At 41.7% G+C, this 15,278-nt stretch overlaps 1 protein-coding gene across 2 annotated transcripts in view; it reads left to right on the top strand.

Moving 5' to 3' along the window:
* The window catches only part of fign (fidgetin), a 50,991-nt gene extending 36,596 nt beyond the window's left edge, over positions 1-14,395 (top strand). For both annotated transcript variants that reach the window (XM_052025819.1, XM_052025810.1), the window contains exon 2: positions 12,024-14,395. In XM_052025819.1, the coding sequence (XP_051881779.1) occupies positions 12,032-14,305 (2,274 nt within the window). In that variant the 5' untranslated portion in view covers positions 12,024-12,031 and the 3' untranslated portion in view covers positions 14,306-14,395. The remainder of the gene's footprint in view (positions 1-12,023) is intronic.
* Positions 14,396-15,278: the final 883 nt, after the last annotated feature.

Raw genomic sequence — 15,278 nt, 5'->3', positions numbered from 1 at the left:
GGTTACTGCTCAATCCTATGTGAGTAAGTATCTTCAAACTAAGCTGAAGGACAATTTGAGGTTGTAGGTGTGATACAGTGAGAACAGTGGTGGTGTCTGATTACACAACTATTGTAACCTTCGTTTTATGAACTTCAGCAAGTGAAAAAAAGAACAGGCACCAGGGTCACAGAGTAAGGTGACATAGAGAGGGGAAAAAAGGAAATAGATGAAAACTTGTGTGTCTTCATTTAATGTTATTTCAGTCTTCAAAGCATTCTGAAGACAGATACTTGTCTTACCTGTATTTCCTTGTCAATAAGATCAATGCTAATTATGCACCAACTGTGAGGTAAGGATTCTAACCTAATACTAATGGGACAGAGGGGAAAGGCAGGGAGAAAGAAGGAACCAGAGTGAAAGGCAGACTGGCAGCTTCCCTCGTTCTAAATGGATTTATTTTTAGGGTGTGCATATTGTATGACTGGTGCATAGAATCAGCTTCCATTGTAATCTAGGACCAAAAAATTCTTGTAAGACAGAATGTATGATTTTAAAATAAGGATTGAATTATGTCTATATGTCCAAGTACAGTTAAACCCAGCCTCAAATCTCATTCACCCAAAGACTATGCTTGGTTTTGACTTAAGTGCAATGCCATGGAAGATTGACCAGTTTATGTAAAATACATTTTGTCATTGTTTTTGTCCACCCGCTCAACCTGACATCATGAAGCTAACAGGAGGATTTTTTAAAAAAAACTGGTAGGACATAAATGTGAGGAGTTATCCAGTGTGTCTGTGCATTGCCATTTGTAAAAGACTCATCAACTCCAATACTGAGTCAACTGTGGATATTCAAATGGACCAATTTTAGAGTCTGTGGTTCAGATTTCACTGCAATACTAGAATCCAGATAAACTTTTTTTTTCAGAAAGCTATTGCGAAGGGGATTAGTGCATTTAATAGGAAGAAAAGATTAGAAATTGTTAGTTTTTTGTTCAAGTAATCTACAGCTGATTATGATGGAATATTCTGTCTTTTTCTCATGGAAGGAATTAAAATTCTAAGAATTTTAGATTTTTAAATAGACTTTTCCATAATTATTATTTTGTTGTGGGCTAAGTGTCCATCTGATTGAAACAGATGCCCTTAAACTGACGGTAATGTTTCAGAGTTTCTTTACACTTTTTAAAAGAAAATTCTTGTGTTGATACTGTTAACCACCTTATCTAATGAAGTATTCCTCAGTAGAAACATAGCATGGAACTTGTTTATCGGAACTTGAAATGTGTAGTTTAATTCAATGCAACAATCACAACCATAGTCATTTAGTTTTATCTGCTTTCATTTGTAATTGGTTGCATGCAACATGAAGTTGTTGATATGTAATGAAAAAACTGAAAATTGTACCTATGATGACTGCAGGTTAAGGCAAATAAAATTAAATTAAATCAGTAAATTATTTTATGTAGAGGCAACCACGAAAAAGTTCCTGGGAAATTACATATTTGAAAGGAGACTAAGGTGTTTCAAGAAATGTCTTCATTTGGCTTCCATGCAGTTATAAAATTGATCTTTTTTATGTCTAAGTTGTTCAGTAATATGATGAAATGAGGCAAAAAGGTAACATTAGATAAAGCAGTAGTCATTCTTGCAGTAATCGCTTGTGATTATTGAAATCGATTCACTTTCACTACAGTAAAATATAGATATAAGGTAGAAGTAAGGCATGATAGCTTGCAGGAGTTTTCATCATTAATTTAGTGACCTTCGCTTTTCCATTTCCGGTACTCACATCTGCATCTCTCTCTCTCTGCCTCTCTCTCTCTCTCTCTCTGCCTCTGCCTCTCTCTCCCTCTGCCTCTCTCTCTCTCTCCCTCTGCCTCTCTCTCTCTCTCCCTCTGCCTCTCTCTCTCTCTCCCTCTGCCTCTCTCTCTCTCTCTCCCTCTGCCTCTCTCTCTCCCTCTGCCTCTGCCTCTCTCTCTCTCTCCCTCTGCCTCTGCCTCTCTCTCTCTCTCCCTCTGCCTCTGCCTCTCTCTCTCTCCCTCTGCCTCTCTCTCTGCCTCTGCCTCTCTCTCTCTCTCTGCCTCTGCCTCTCTCTCTCTCTCTGCCTCTGCCTCTCTCTCTCTCTGCCTCTGCCTCTCTCTCTCTCTCTGCCTCTGCCTCTCTCTCTCTCTCTGCCTCTGCCTCTGCCTCTCTCTCTCTCTCATCCATATTCCTAATTCACTCTTCAACATGAGACCTACCTCTTTTTCCTTTGACATAAACTTCTGACCTTTGAATTTTCCTTTTTCGTCTTCTTGCTGGCGGATATTATAAATTGTTCCATCCCTTCAGGCACAATCTTTTTTTTCAGAACTGCTGTCATCATATCTCTCTTTTCAAAAATCCACCCTTGAGCTCTGTCCTTGCAAACTAGTGCACCCATGTCTAACCTATAACACTAGCCATGTGATTACAATGCTGGAATAGAGGCCCATGGATTCTGGAGTAAAATCCCAAAATGCCAAATCATGAAATCAAATTCAGTAAACCTATTTATGTATTTGGTTATTACCAAGGCAATAAATGATTAAGAAAGGTGACTAGTTCTAATAAAATGCAGCTGGTTTACAAAATGACTAAGCTGTCTAAGTCATGTGGGGCTCCATTGCCAATAAATACCGTGTTGCCATTATCCTCACCCTCCTCCCTCGGGGTCAAGGGGACTTGGTTCTGAGGCAAGTAATAAGGCCAATGTGGAATCTACAGACTCTGCCGCAGGTTGGGCAGAAGGTGCTTGATGGGGTAGGTGGATGTGTGATATCAGAGGTGGTGCGCTCCTTCAGCTGTTTTTACTGGGCTTCCAAATATCTCTTAAGGGTCTCAGTGCCATCCTCTATTTCCATTTTGAGCAGTTTTGGGCCAGAGATTTCCACAAGTTCATGGACCTTATTGCACTTTGTCAGGAAGGCTTTGAGATCCTCCTTGACTGACCTCCTCTGTTGTCCTGGTAATCTCCTGTCGTTAAGAGTCTGTTTCAAAAATCTAGTGCTGGGCATGACAGCAACCTGGCCTGCCCATCATAGCCAGCTGAATTTAAATAAGGCCTCAATGTTGGCATGGGAAAGGATGTTAATGTTGGTTTACTTATCCTGCCAGCGGATTTGGAGATTTTTGCAGAACAGCGTACCCTTCTAGTGCTTTGAGGTGCCTGCTTTTGGTTGTCTAAATCTCTGAAGAGTACAGGAGGATGAGGCCCACTTCTGGCTGATTGGCCACTGTTTTTGAGGCATTGATCTTCAGATGTTCTTCAGACAGCAGCTGGCAAACTGGAGGCAGTGATGAATTTCATCTCTGGGAAATGGAAAGTAGTTCACATTTATTCCAGGTTCTCCTCATGAAACCGTTGGAGTCAGATGGTAGTAAGGTGCACATGGGGGCAGGTTGGTAGGACACGTGCTTTGAAGGACTTGAGTGTAATGCCCATTATCTAATACACTTCAGTTGAACAGTCAACGAGGATTTGGAACCCAGCCACCGAATGTGCGTATGCACAAGTATGATCTGCATACTGCTCGATGACTCAGGTGGAGTGGAAGCAAAGTAGGCCGAAATAATTCCCTTTTGTCCTTTAGATTGGCTCCAGTGGAAAGCTTGTTGGAGAAGAGCCGTCCGTTTTCTGTCTTGAGGTGTCACTGCAAGGGTCCACCTCAACCACCACCCCCCAGTAGCCGAAGAGCTGCTCTCTGAGTCAAAGTGTGGATTCCTAACAACTAGAGGCAAAGTGTACATGATAGTCACCATGCAACAAAAGAAATGCAGGGAGCAGCTTCAACCACATGTGCCCTTTCTTGAATTCCTGGAGCCTTTGACTCCATCAATGAGAAGACCTGTGGTGAATCCTCCTTATATCTGGCCACGCCAAAGAAATTTGTTTCTATTTTGCATCTGTTATATGATAGCATACAGGCCATGATTCCAATCAACAGGTCCACAACACACCCTGTCTCAGTGCAGGCTGGCTCAAGCAAGGTTGCATCATTGCCTCAATACTTTTCTCAATCTTGCCATTTATGGCCAAGACCCAAGAAATTAAATAACCTTTTTTTTCCTCTGAAGTCTATCAACATTTTGTCAACTAAAAACAAAATCCTGGAAATACTCAGCAGGTCAGGCAGCAGAGAGAAGCAGAATTAGCCTTTTGGGTCATTGGCCTTTCATAACATTTAGTAAAATCGGATTCAAGTGATCATGTGAATTCCCTTGAGTACCGTTTGGTCTCTCTTACAATGCTAAAGTGTCGCTAATTTAAATCACAAATAACATTCCATGCGACTGTGACCATGGTGCATTAACTTTCCTTGTCTCTCTCACACACACACTATCTACGGTCTTTGACACAATTGACCACACCTCAAAAAATTTTTTTTCACATGTCCAATTTATTGACATTGCCCATCTTTGTTTGACTGACATGAGAGTATCTGTACAATTATTTCTTCCCCCCCCAAGGATCAATCCATGATCCTGTCCTATGTGCTGGTCTCCAGGAACATCACCCAAAGACACAAGTTCAAATTCAACATAAGTTCAATTCCATATCTCTTGATTGCATTTGTTTTTTCCCTTTCCTTGCCTCAGTGTCATTATTTTGCTTATTTGTCATGCCATTATGATGTGCTGCAATTTCTTCTAGCTAAACATTGGAGAAAACTGAGCCACTGTGGTTGGGATACATATTTCCTATCTCTTGCCAATTATCCATCTATTAGAGAAATAAAAGGACTGCAGATGCTGGAATCTAGATAAAAAACACTATGATGCTGGAGGAACACAGCAGGCCAGGCAGCATCCGTGGTGAAAAGCGGGTGGTCAACTTTTCGGGTCAGGGCCCTTCTTCAGGACTGGAGATAGGAAAAGGGGAAGCCTAATATATAGGAGGGAAAAGCAGAGCAGTGATAGGTGGACAAAAGAGAAGAGGTGGGGTGGGCACAAGGTGGTGATAGGTAGATGCAGGTAAGAGATAGTGATAGGCAGGTGCGGGGGAGGAGGGGAGAGCAGATCCACCGGGGGATGGGTCAAAGGTAAGGAAAGAAAGGGAGGAAAAAAAAGAGGCTAGGAAAGGGAAGAAGAGAAGAAGCATGGTGTGGGGATTACTTAAAGTGGGACAATTCAATGTTCATGCCATTAGGCTGCAAGGTTCCAAGACAGAAAACGAGGTGCTGTTCCTCCAGTTTGCATTTGGAATTCTGGCATTGGAGGAGGCCAAGGACTCAAGGACTGACATATCAGTGATAGTATGGGAGGGGGATTTGAAGTGACTGGTAACAGGGAAATGCAGGTCACGGTTACGGACAGAGTGCAGGTGTTCTGCAAAACAGTCACCTAGTCTGCATTTGGTCTCACCAATGTAGAGGAGGCCACACTTGGATCACCAAATGCAAATACTGACTTTGGGCAGAATTAGTCTGTCTACAATTTTGGTGCCTGGAGTTAAAAATCATATGTGTTCATATCCTGACATCAGCTCCAACCCTTCTCCAGCCCTCTTTTGCTCCTCCACTGCTTTCTTGGTTGGACCCCATTCACTAACTTTCATAAGCTTTAGTTCTCAAGCTTGTCCCATCCCACTTGCTCATCACCCTCAGACTTGCTGACCTGCTTCGAATACTGACCATGCTAAATGTCAAATATGAAGTCTCATCCATTTTGAATTCTTCAATGACCTTGCCCCACTGTATCTCTCCAACCTTCAGATGAACAATCTACATAAAGACTACTTTTGCGGCTGGCAATTTGTTCATCCTTCTCTAATTGTCCTACCATTCACAGAAACACCCTGAGCAGCTTAACTCCAGGTTTCTTTCCCTAAGTCTCCTGTCTCCTTGCTTTACCCCAAGCCTCCCTTTATTACTTTGTTTACCAAATTCTGGTAACTCTTCCTAATATCTCCTGATTTGTACTGAATTAACTAATCTAGTAATATTAAAATACTGTTACTGGTTTTCAATATCTTGAAACAGGAAGAAAAATCAGCCAGGGTTCCAAATCGTTGCTGAAGAGCACTGTAGAATGCAAATTGAGAACTGGCTTAGTTTTAGCTGTGGTGCCTTCTATGAATGGCTTGTGACATTTTCAGTAAGTGCTCCCACATCAACAGTAGCTGTTTGGGTAAAGCAGTGGATGCTGCCAACATCCATAGAAGAGTAAGAATTCCTGACTTCCAGAAATAACAAATAAACCTCCTTACAGTTTGATTCTTCTTAATCACTTGCTACTTTTGTTTTTTGTCGTTCTCCATAAACAAATGTTCTTCTTCCAGCTAATTCCTTAATTGTATTAATAACCACAGGTTCTTTGCTGCATTGCAACTTGCAATGTCAGTGCTTCACAACACAATCTTTCTTTGATCTATACTGCATGCTTCAAGGCAGCATGAGATGCCAATGTGATAACGTGAGGTCATCAGACTGCTGCCTGTGATGGTGGATTTATTAGCAGCACCTATGGTGAGCTGTATCTGCCAGAGTTATTAGTGTGAATATGATTCCACAATACACCAGCAATGTGCTAGCCTTCATGTGATATTGAGACTGCCTTGTGCAACCACACAATCTGATTTTTTTTTGTTTTAATTTTTTCTTTTGTTCTGAGTTTTTACCCTGCTGTGTTTGATTACTTACTGGCCTCCTTGCAATGTATTCACAGCTTTAGCGTACAAGAAGGCTACACGTTTTGGGGCATTGCAATCTCGCCAAACAATGCACGCAGCAGAAATGCTTGTGATTATGGATCTTGACCTCCATTTGGAGAGTTTACACCTGACACAAAATCTCACTGAGTACAGTGCTTTGTAAATGTTGCTTTTTGCAAAAGAACTAACTGAGGATGGAATCGAGCAATTTCCTCCCTAAACTTGGCAATCAGTAGTTTTGATGTTTTATCATTTTCAATGCAAATTGTTGAAATGATGCTGAAAGTGGATAATATGGCTCAATAAAGGACTCGATAATATTTGTTAAGCCAAATATGCTTCTGTGTAGCTTTGATATTACTTGTGCTAAATTGTTTTATAACATTAATTTAATAGCTGAACCAGAGGCACTGTCATATCTATCCCTCACTTCCAAGAGACTTCACTCACAAGCGCCACAATGTAAAATGCAACCTTCCCAACTGGTGGGAAAGAGGCTGGAAGCTGACTATTATACTTGGGACAGAGTAGTTTTTTTTATGTAGAGTGTAAATATTTAACAAAACACAATTATCACTATTGTCTGCTTATAACACTTGCAAGTTGATGGTCAGTTGAGATGTTTATACATTCAGTTGGCTACTGGTTTCAGACAGCAGCATATTGTAGTTTTAGTGTGCACTTAACAGTAATAATTGAATTCTGTCTATAATCATGTTGTAAAATATTTTTAATTGTTTTCAGTATTCTCAATTAACTCAATTTTAAACAAAAAAAGTGAACCTTCTATACTGAGCAATATAGAACATTAGAACTTAGCCTAGACAATGAAACTTCAGTTTGATGTCAGCACTATTTTGCAATCTGCCGGTTACAAAGCAGCTTAACATTTATAATCATGGTGAAAATTGGCTGTTACGAACTTGTTACAGATTTTTTTTAACATGGTGGTTTATTGAACATAGTTACTTAATAAGCATCTTTAGTATTGTAAATCGATGAAAGCAGTAATGAGTCTGATGAGAATGAATTTCAATTACAGTGCTCTCCTAGCATAAAATTCTTTTTTGATGTGGTGGAATCCAGCTACAAGGCATCATGAGAACAGCCACCTCTGTGTTTTCTTTCAGCTGTTCCATAATGAATAGCGAATTGTGCAAACGGCAGTCCAATTTACGTGGTGGGAAATTGGATGGACATACTGGAGACGCAGTCATGTTTGCTTAAAAATGGCAAAGAATACAGAGATTAATAGTACTAAATAAGGTCAGCTTTGTGTTGTTTGCTCACTGAGTCTGGGTGGTGAAAATATTACTTTGAGTTTTCAAGAAAAAGACTTGTTAATCGTGTTTAAAAAATAATTCTGAACATTGCTTATCAGAATACAGGAAAATCTTATAACCCATCTCTATGAAGGAGATTTTTTAAAAAAAAACAAACTTTATGTGGCAATTTTTTGCATGCTTTACTGGAGATTGACATTTACAAAGCATAAAGAATGTGCTGTAAAATGTTGTAGGTTTTTATCATTGTGCAGAAGGCTCGACCACCAAGCGCTGTTAAATTATACAAAAGTGCATTCTTTGTGACTCTTTTGAGGTGCTAATCAGTGGAATGTGAGCCGAGGCCCTCGAGCCAGTCAGAAACTATTTCATTATTGGGATGTTGTGTAATCAAACTGTGGCAAAAAATGGTGCTGTGGACTTTCCACCCAGTTCCCTTCTAAACTAACAACCTAAATGTGATTTTTTTTCTTTCTCTTGTGTGCAAGTGTGTTTAATATTACTGGGGATATACTGTGAAAGGGATCTCAGTGGTTTAAGGCAATAAGAACAAACAACTGTTACTGTTGGCTGGTGCACATGGAGGTGACAGGTTTTTTTAAATTCAAGATTGGATGTTTCACTCGGGCTGCGGTTTCCATCACCCCCCCCCCCCCCCCCCCCCCCCCACCCACCCAACACCATCTTCCCCACCCACCAATAACTAGGGTTCCTTCACTGACAATGAGCCTCAGCCTTTCCTGCTGCAGAATGAACTTTGGTCCTCTTGTGCAGAAGACAGCACAACATGAGTCGTTAGTTCTGGATCCTTTTACATGAGCTGTGAGGCTGCTTTAATGCTGCCAGAAGCTCTGAAATCAATTTCAACAGTTGACTGTCTTGGGATGATTTGGGAGTATGCACGCGACAAGAATAGAGCCAACACTAAATTAATAATCCACCAGTCCCTCCACTATGGACCACTTGTCTACCCTTTTGTTTGTTCAAATGTTTATGGTAGCACTGATGTGGAGGAGGGAATTTTGCACATGGGTAATACTTGTGTCCATAACTTGAAATGTTTGCAGTGAAGCTAGACTTGCAAACAGTTACGTTTTGTCCATATCCACAGAGAATGGGCAGAGCCCGTCAGCCACCGTTCAAGCTATGGTTGAATGGCTTCAAGTCAGTCATTGTGCTTCATTTTAATTTTCTGTTTCCATTTTATTTAACATTTGATGTTGTGAGGTTGCATCTGTACCTGCTATAAACATATGCTGCTAGAGAAAAGACTTCTGAGATTGTCGTAGGTGCCTCCTCATGCAAATGAAATGGGAAAAAAAGTAATTTGCCCCAAGATGTAATATAATCTGCAAATGCAAGGTGTGAAAGTGTGATTTAAAAGAAATGCTCTTCTGCCTGAATTTAAATTGGAATCTATTAGCCTTAGAGAGCAAGTTCCTCTATTACATTATTCTTCGTTAAAATCATGGATGAAGTGGGCAGGGTGTCTTCGTATTTAATTCTAATGTTATTAGCAAAGTACATTAATGCCACTAATTCCTGTAGTTTATATTAAAAAAAGTCTAAACACACAACAAAGTGAGTAATCACCATTCTGCTAAATATTGATAATTAATCTTAAAGAAGTCTATTAGTCCAAGAACGAAAATAACAATCAATTTAAAGACATAAACCTTAAGAACCACAAAGTAAATTTCATCGGGCAACATGACTAATAGTGAACTGTGACTGTTTCTAATTATTTAATTACAAGCACTAATTGCAGAGAAAGTGCAAGGGATTTTGACAAAATTGAAGCTGAAGTTCCGGATACTCTGCTTATTCATATCTTGGAAGAAAAGCTTCCTCCCATGGCAGTTGCACGTTAAGGTCCAAAGAGTAATGCTGATTAATTATTTTATCACAAAATCACTGACATTTAAGCTGGTTATTGTGTCAAATTCGTGATGAGTTGGTAATCAAATAATTTTTAACTAATTCCCAAGCTTCAAAAACAAACTAATCACAGAATCACACCGGTTATGTTCATTTAATAAATCTGGTTATATGTATAAGTTCAATTTATAGAAGCTTTACTTTCATGATGTTTATATCTTTTTAACTTCAGTGGGTGGTTATGATATTGTCTTGACCTTGCTGCAATGAAATGCTGGACTTTTTCCCATCCCTACTCATCCCTGCATTTTTCAGCTACCGCACATATTCAGTCTTCGTATTTTCATACATTTCTTCACTGCTAAGTTGGAAGCGTAACAAGGGTGCCAACTATATTGTGGTTTTCTTTGAATTAAACCCAGTAAATTAACACAATTAACAAAGCATCATCCTGTTAATTAGCTCCCAGTGTCTGGTGCAGCGGTTTGCTAATGCCGGAGAGGGTGTCAGATGGGAATCGACATGCTGTTCTGTTACCAGGCAAACAGTATGTTGCATTTGTTTAGTAGAGCAAGGCTACAGCAGCCACATCTGATGCCTCATCCAGGCTGTGAACAGCTAAAGAGGGGGAGGAGAAGAGGAGGGGGTGGGAGCTGTAAAGAAAAGACAGTAATAATTCAGAGTGGAGCAGTGCCACAGATGCTTCAATTCAACTGGGCCTTCCCCTTATCACAGAATCTGTGCCAGAGGGCACTAGACTGTTTGTGGAAAAATCACTTTTAGTAATATGATCGAGATTAAGGGAGCCTGTTGATACAGCTGCAGCAAAACAGTAACGTGTGCCATGCTCAGGTAAGACTTGGGACAGAGTTAGATGACACTTTTGGGGGAGTCTGTGTATCTGTGGATTTATGGGAATGAAGTATAACATTATTGCTTGTTGTGCTGTGGATCTCATGCAACCTTAAATATCTCTGCTCAGCTTCATAGTGTTTGAGTTTGTGTGAAAATGGCAGGATTATGCTGCCCAGTGCCTTTTGTACCCTGAAGGCTGCTAAAGAAAGAGGACTGGCAGACAAGTGACGCTTGTTTTTTCAGAGCTTCAACAACGGGACTAAGAAGCAAAAGGGCCAGTTGTAATTCATGCCGAGTTGTAGGCTTTGTGTGATGAAAGCGATGGAGCGCTGCCTGGAAGATTGCTTTGCTGCACTCTGTGAAGCAGATTTGAAACTGTCTCAGACCACTCAGATGAGAGTTGGATTATAGAATGACCTGAAATGTCTGTGTCATATTGTTCTGCACAGGGTGCATTATACCACGCTAACTAGGTGTTCGGTATAAAATCAGAAAGGTATCCTAGCAGTGATATGTCAGCTGTGTCTCATGTTTTATATTAGAAAGAAAACGGAAACTGCATTAAGAAGTGACCAGCAACTCTAGTGCCTCTGATTGCTTTTGAGTACCGGGCTCTGCTGTGAGATGGGATCATTAGTTTAGTTTTTGTAAATTACGATGGCAAACGTAACATTATTTCATACTGGAAAATCACAATGAATGATTTTGCAATACTGTTAGATATTATAAATGTGATAGAACAAGAATTATTGACAGCTTTTTTCTAATATTTGTATTACAGTTTCTTAATATATATTTATCACAAAACCCAATTAAAAGATTGTGCAAGCACAGAATAATTTAAAGTTAGGTGTAATTTAAAAACACATCCCCAGCAGTAGAAGACACAAGTTGAAAAAGGTTGCCATAAAAATATAATATTCCTTTGTTAAGTCCCTCCTGAGGAGAAATAACTTGTTTTCCAACCAGGAGTGGGTTTTGGTCACATAGTTTGTGTACTTGTGCTGCTGACCTTCATCTCCAAGTACCTGCCAATCATCAAGCCTGTGGCGAGGGATGGAAGCCAGTGGCTTGACTGGATTCAGTTGATTTTAGCCTCCATCACAAAGAGTTATGTACTTTCAGAGTGGATAGTGTTTAGAAAGTATCAACTATCTAGGAAGGTTATAGAGGAATTCTTAAGCTAATAAATTGAGGAATACTTAAACTGCTATTGTTAATGGTGAAAACTCTGCAGTGTCTTTGGTCTTTGAGATGCAGTGTAAATCTGTGTAAACACTTGATGCTACTGCATGTCGGTCAGCTTTCCTAGCACTGATTTTTAATAGACTGAAATGTTGTCTTTCGCAGGCTTGAAGATGCAGTGGACCCCGGAGCATGCCCAGCCTCTGAGCCAGTGGCCGGAACAGCACTTTGACATCTCTTCCACCACACGATCTCCAGCCCACAAAGCAGACGTGTTCAGAGGCCATCTGCAACGCACCTATCAGTACGCCTGGGCCAACGATGATATCTCTGCACTGACTGCCTCAAATCTGTTGAAAAAATATGCAGAGAAATACTCTGGAATTTTAGAAGGCCCCAATGAACGATCTATCCTAAGCAGCTATTCAGAGGGGCCACCAGGACTGGTTAATGGGCGGAAAACTGAAGGCGAGGCTTGGCAGCCTTCGGTGAACTCGGAAGGCGTGTACCCTATGAGCTGTGTTCCGGATGTGATAGCTGCCAGTAAAGCGGGAGTGACCACTGCCCTTCCACCGACAGATGCTTCTGGAAATATCGGGAGCTCTCCTGGTGTGGCCAGCAACCTGCCAGAACCAAGCTATTCCAGCAGCACCTGCGGCAGTCTCCATTCTGGGCTCCCACCAGTTGGTGCATCTCAGGAATATGCGACGGCTTACAATGGTTCTTATTTGCATTCGAGTTACAGCAGCCAGTCAGCCCCAGCACTTCCATCACCTCATCCGTCCCCTTTGCACAGCTCTGGCCTTCTGCAGCCACCTCCTCCCCCACCACCACCTCCCCCTCCCCCTTCCCTAGTCCCTGGCTATAGTACAGGCTCCTCCAACATTTCTGGCACTGTGTATAATTATCCTTCGGCTGGCTACCCCCCACAGACTCCTGTTGGCCCTGGATACAGTCCTGGCGCAGCCCCGCCTCCCTCTGCTTACCTGCCGTCAGGCATTGCTGCTCCAACACCTCTCCCTCCGACCACAGTACCGGGCTACAGTTACCAGAGCCACGGCTTGCCACCAATTGCTCCGTCACCGCTCAGTAACAGTTCAGCCAACTCCCTGAAAAGAAAAGCTTTCTACATGGCAGGGCAAGGAGAAATGGATCCCAGCTATGGAAATTACAATTATGGACAACAGCGGACTGCACAGAGCCCTATGTACCGAATGCCAGATAATAGCATTTCGAACACAAGCAGGGGAAATGGCTTTGACAGGAGCGCAGAGTCAGCACCTCTAGCATTTAAACCAACAAAACAGCTGATAGTCGGTGATCAACAAAGAAAATTCAGCAGCCAGTCGAACAGGGCTCTCACGCCACCCTCGTACAGTGCTGGTAAAAATTCCCTAGGACCATCAAGATCGAGTGACTCTTTCGGAAAATTCACCTCGCCAGTAATGAACGAACGCAGTGATGAGCACAGGCAGCTCCTCCCACATCCGATACAGGGCCCAGGCATTCGCGCAGCTACCTCATCTAACCGGCCAGCTGATGAACAGTTAAAGAACACTGACTCACACCTCATAGAACTTGTTACCAATGAAATTATAAGCCAGGGGCCTCCACTAGACTGGAGTGACATAGCGGGACTTGAAATGGCCAAGGCAGCTATAAAGGAGGAAGTGTTATGGCCTATACTGAGGCCTGATGTTTTCACCGGACTCAGTGCTCCACCTAGAAGCATCCTTTTCTTCGGTCCTCAAGGAACAGGCAAGACGTTGTTGGGTAGGTGCATAGCTAGTCAGCTGGGTGCCACCTTCTTTAGAATCAATGGCTCAGCACTTATTTCCAAGTGGCTGGGGGAAGGGGACAAAATCATTCAAGCTTCTTTCCTTGTAGCACGCTGTCGTCAGCCCTCTGTCATTTTCATCAGTGAAGTTGATTTGCTTCTCTCGTCACAAGTGAATGAAGAGCCCAGTCCCATCAGCCGTATTAAAACAGAGCTCCTCATGCAGCTGGACACTTCAGTGACCTCTGTGGAGGATCAGGTTGTGGTAATTTGTGCCACCAGTAAACCCGAAGAAATAGATGAAACTGCTCGCAGATACTTTATGAAACGACTTTTAATCCCATTACCTGACAGTACAGCAAGGCACCAGATGGTAATACACTTGCTCTCACAGCACAACTACTGCCTCAGTGACAAGGAGATTGCACTGATGGTACAGCGTACAGAGAGCTTCTCTGGCTTGGATGTGGCTCGACTCTGTCAGGAAGCAATGGTAGGCCCTCTCCATGCCATGCAGGGCACAGACCTTTCAGCCATCATGCCTAATCAATTGAGGCCAATCACTTACCAGGACTTCGATAATGCTTTTTGCAAGATCCAGCCAAGCATTTCCCAGAAAGAACTGGACGTGTATGTTGAATGGAACAAAATGTTTGGCTGCAGCCAATGATAACCCTGTGAATATGCAGTGATCATTGGTCACAGTAATGTGCTACATAGGGATTAGAAACCCCTTTTTCAGTAGTATTACAGTTGAAAAAGGTACTGAGGAGACAACGGTGACCTTGGCAAAATGACTGAGAGTCAGGGTAAACTTGAAGGAAGAGCGCAAAGTCAGGGCTACTCAAGTGTAAGCTGTATATGGAAAAGCTTACGTTGATACTTAGTTCTGCTCAAAGAAGACGACGCTCACCAAGGTGCAGAGAAAAGTGGGTTGCTTTCAAAGGACAGGAACCCTCTGTGTTGATTCCATTCTGCTGTTCTTGAGATTCAGTTGCTGTCAAGTGCCTGAAGTGGTGCTTTATTTTTTGTTTGCCTCACAATTCAGTAGGTGGCATGTGCTAATACAAGAGCTGTAACTTTAAACAATTTTGAACAAAATGTTTATTGAGAAATGAACGGTTGTTATAGGAGGTTGCTAGCCAGCTTTTGCCATTCTTAGGACAACAGTATTCCTCAAACCTGTCTGTTCTGCAGTGTCACCTGAGAACAGTTAAAGCAGGGTATTGATAATCTGGACCTTAATTTTAGCAGTTCAGTTCTTTTAATGTTCTGTCCGCAAATACTCAGGAAAGTGATTGTAATTTGTACCTCAAAGGAATGTGTTGAAAGCACTATGTACTGCTGAGAGTCATAGGCTGGGTTTCTCATTACTAATATTACTGTATGTTTACCTCAAAAAAAATGAATAGCGAGGAGATGACTTTGAATGTATCCAGGTTTATTCTGAAGTGGTCTGTCAGAACCTTTTACACTGTTTAGCTGTTCAAGCTTAAACAGAAGGATGAATCCTTATTGTGAAAGTGATTGCTTTCCAACTTGGGGGTAAATTCAGCCCAAGCTCCTCTTTATCTTAGTGAACTTTAGCAACTGACAATGTTTGTAATCTTACAGTAGCTGCAGTACCCAGTCAGGAGGTGCAC

This window comes from Pristis pectinata, chromosome 1 (genome assembly GCF_009764475.1).
Source record: "Pristis pectinata isolate sPriPec2 chromosome 1, sPriPec2.1.pri, whole genome shotgun sequence".
Lineage (NCBI taxonomy): Eukaryota > Metazoa > Chordata > Chondrichthyes > Rhinopristiformes > Pristidae > Pristis > Pristis pectinata.
The sequence above is the reverse complement of the archived record's forward strand: the minus strand, read 5'-3'. Positions and strand labels throughout refer to the sequence as shown.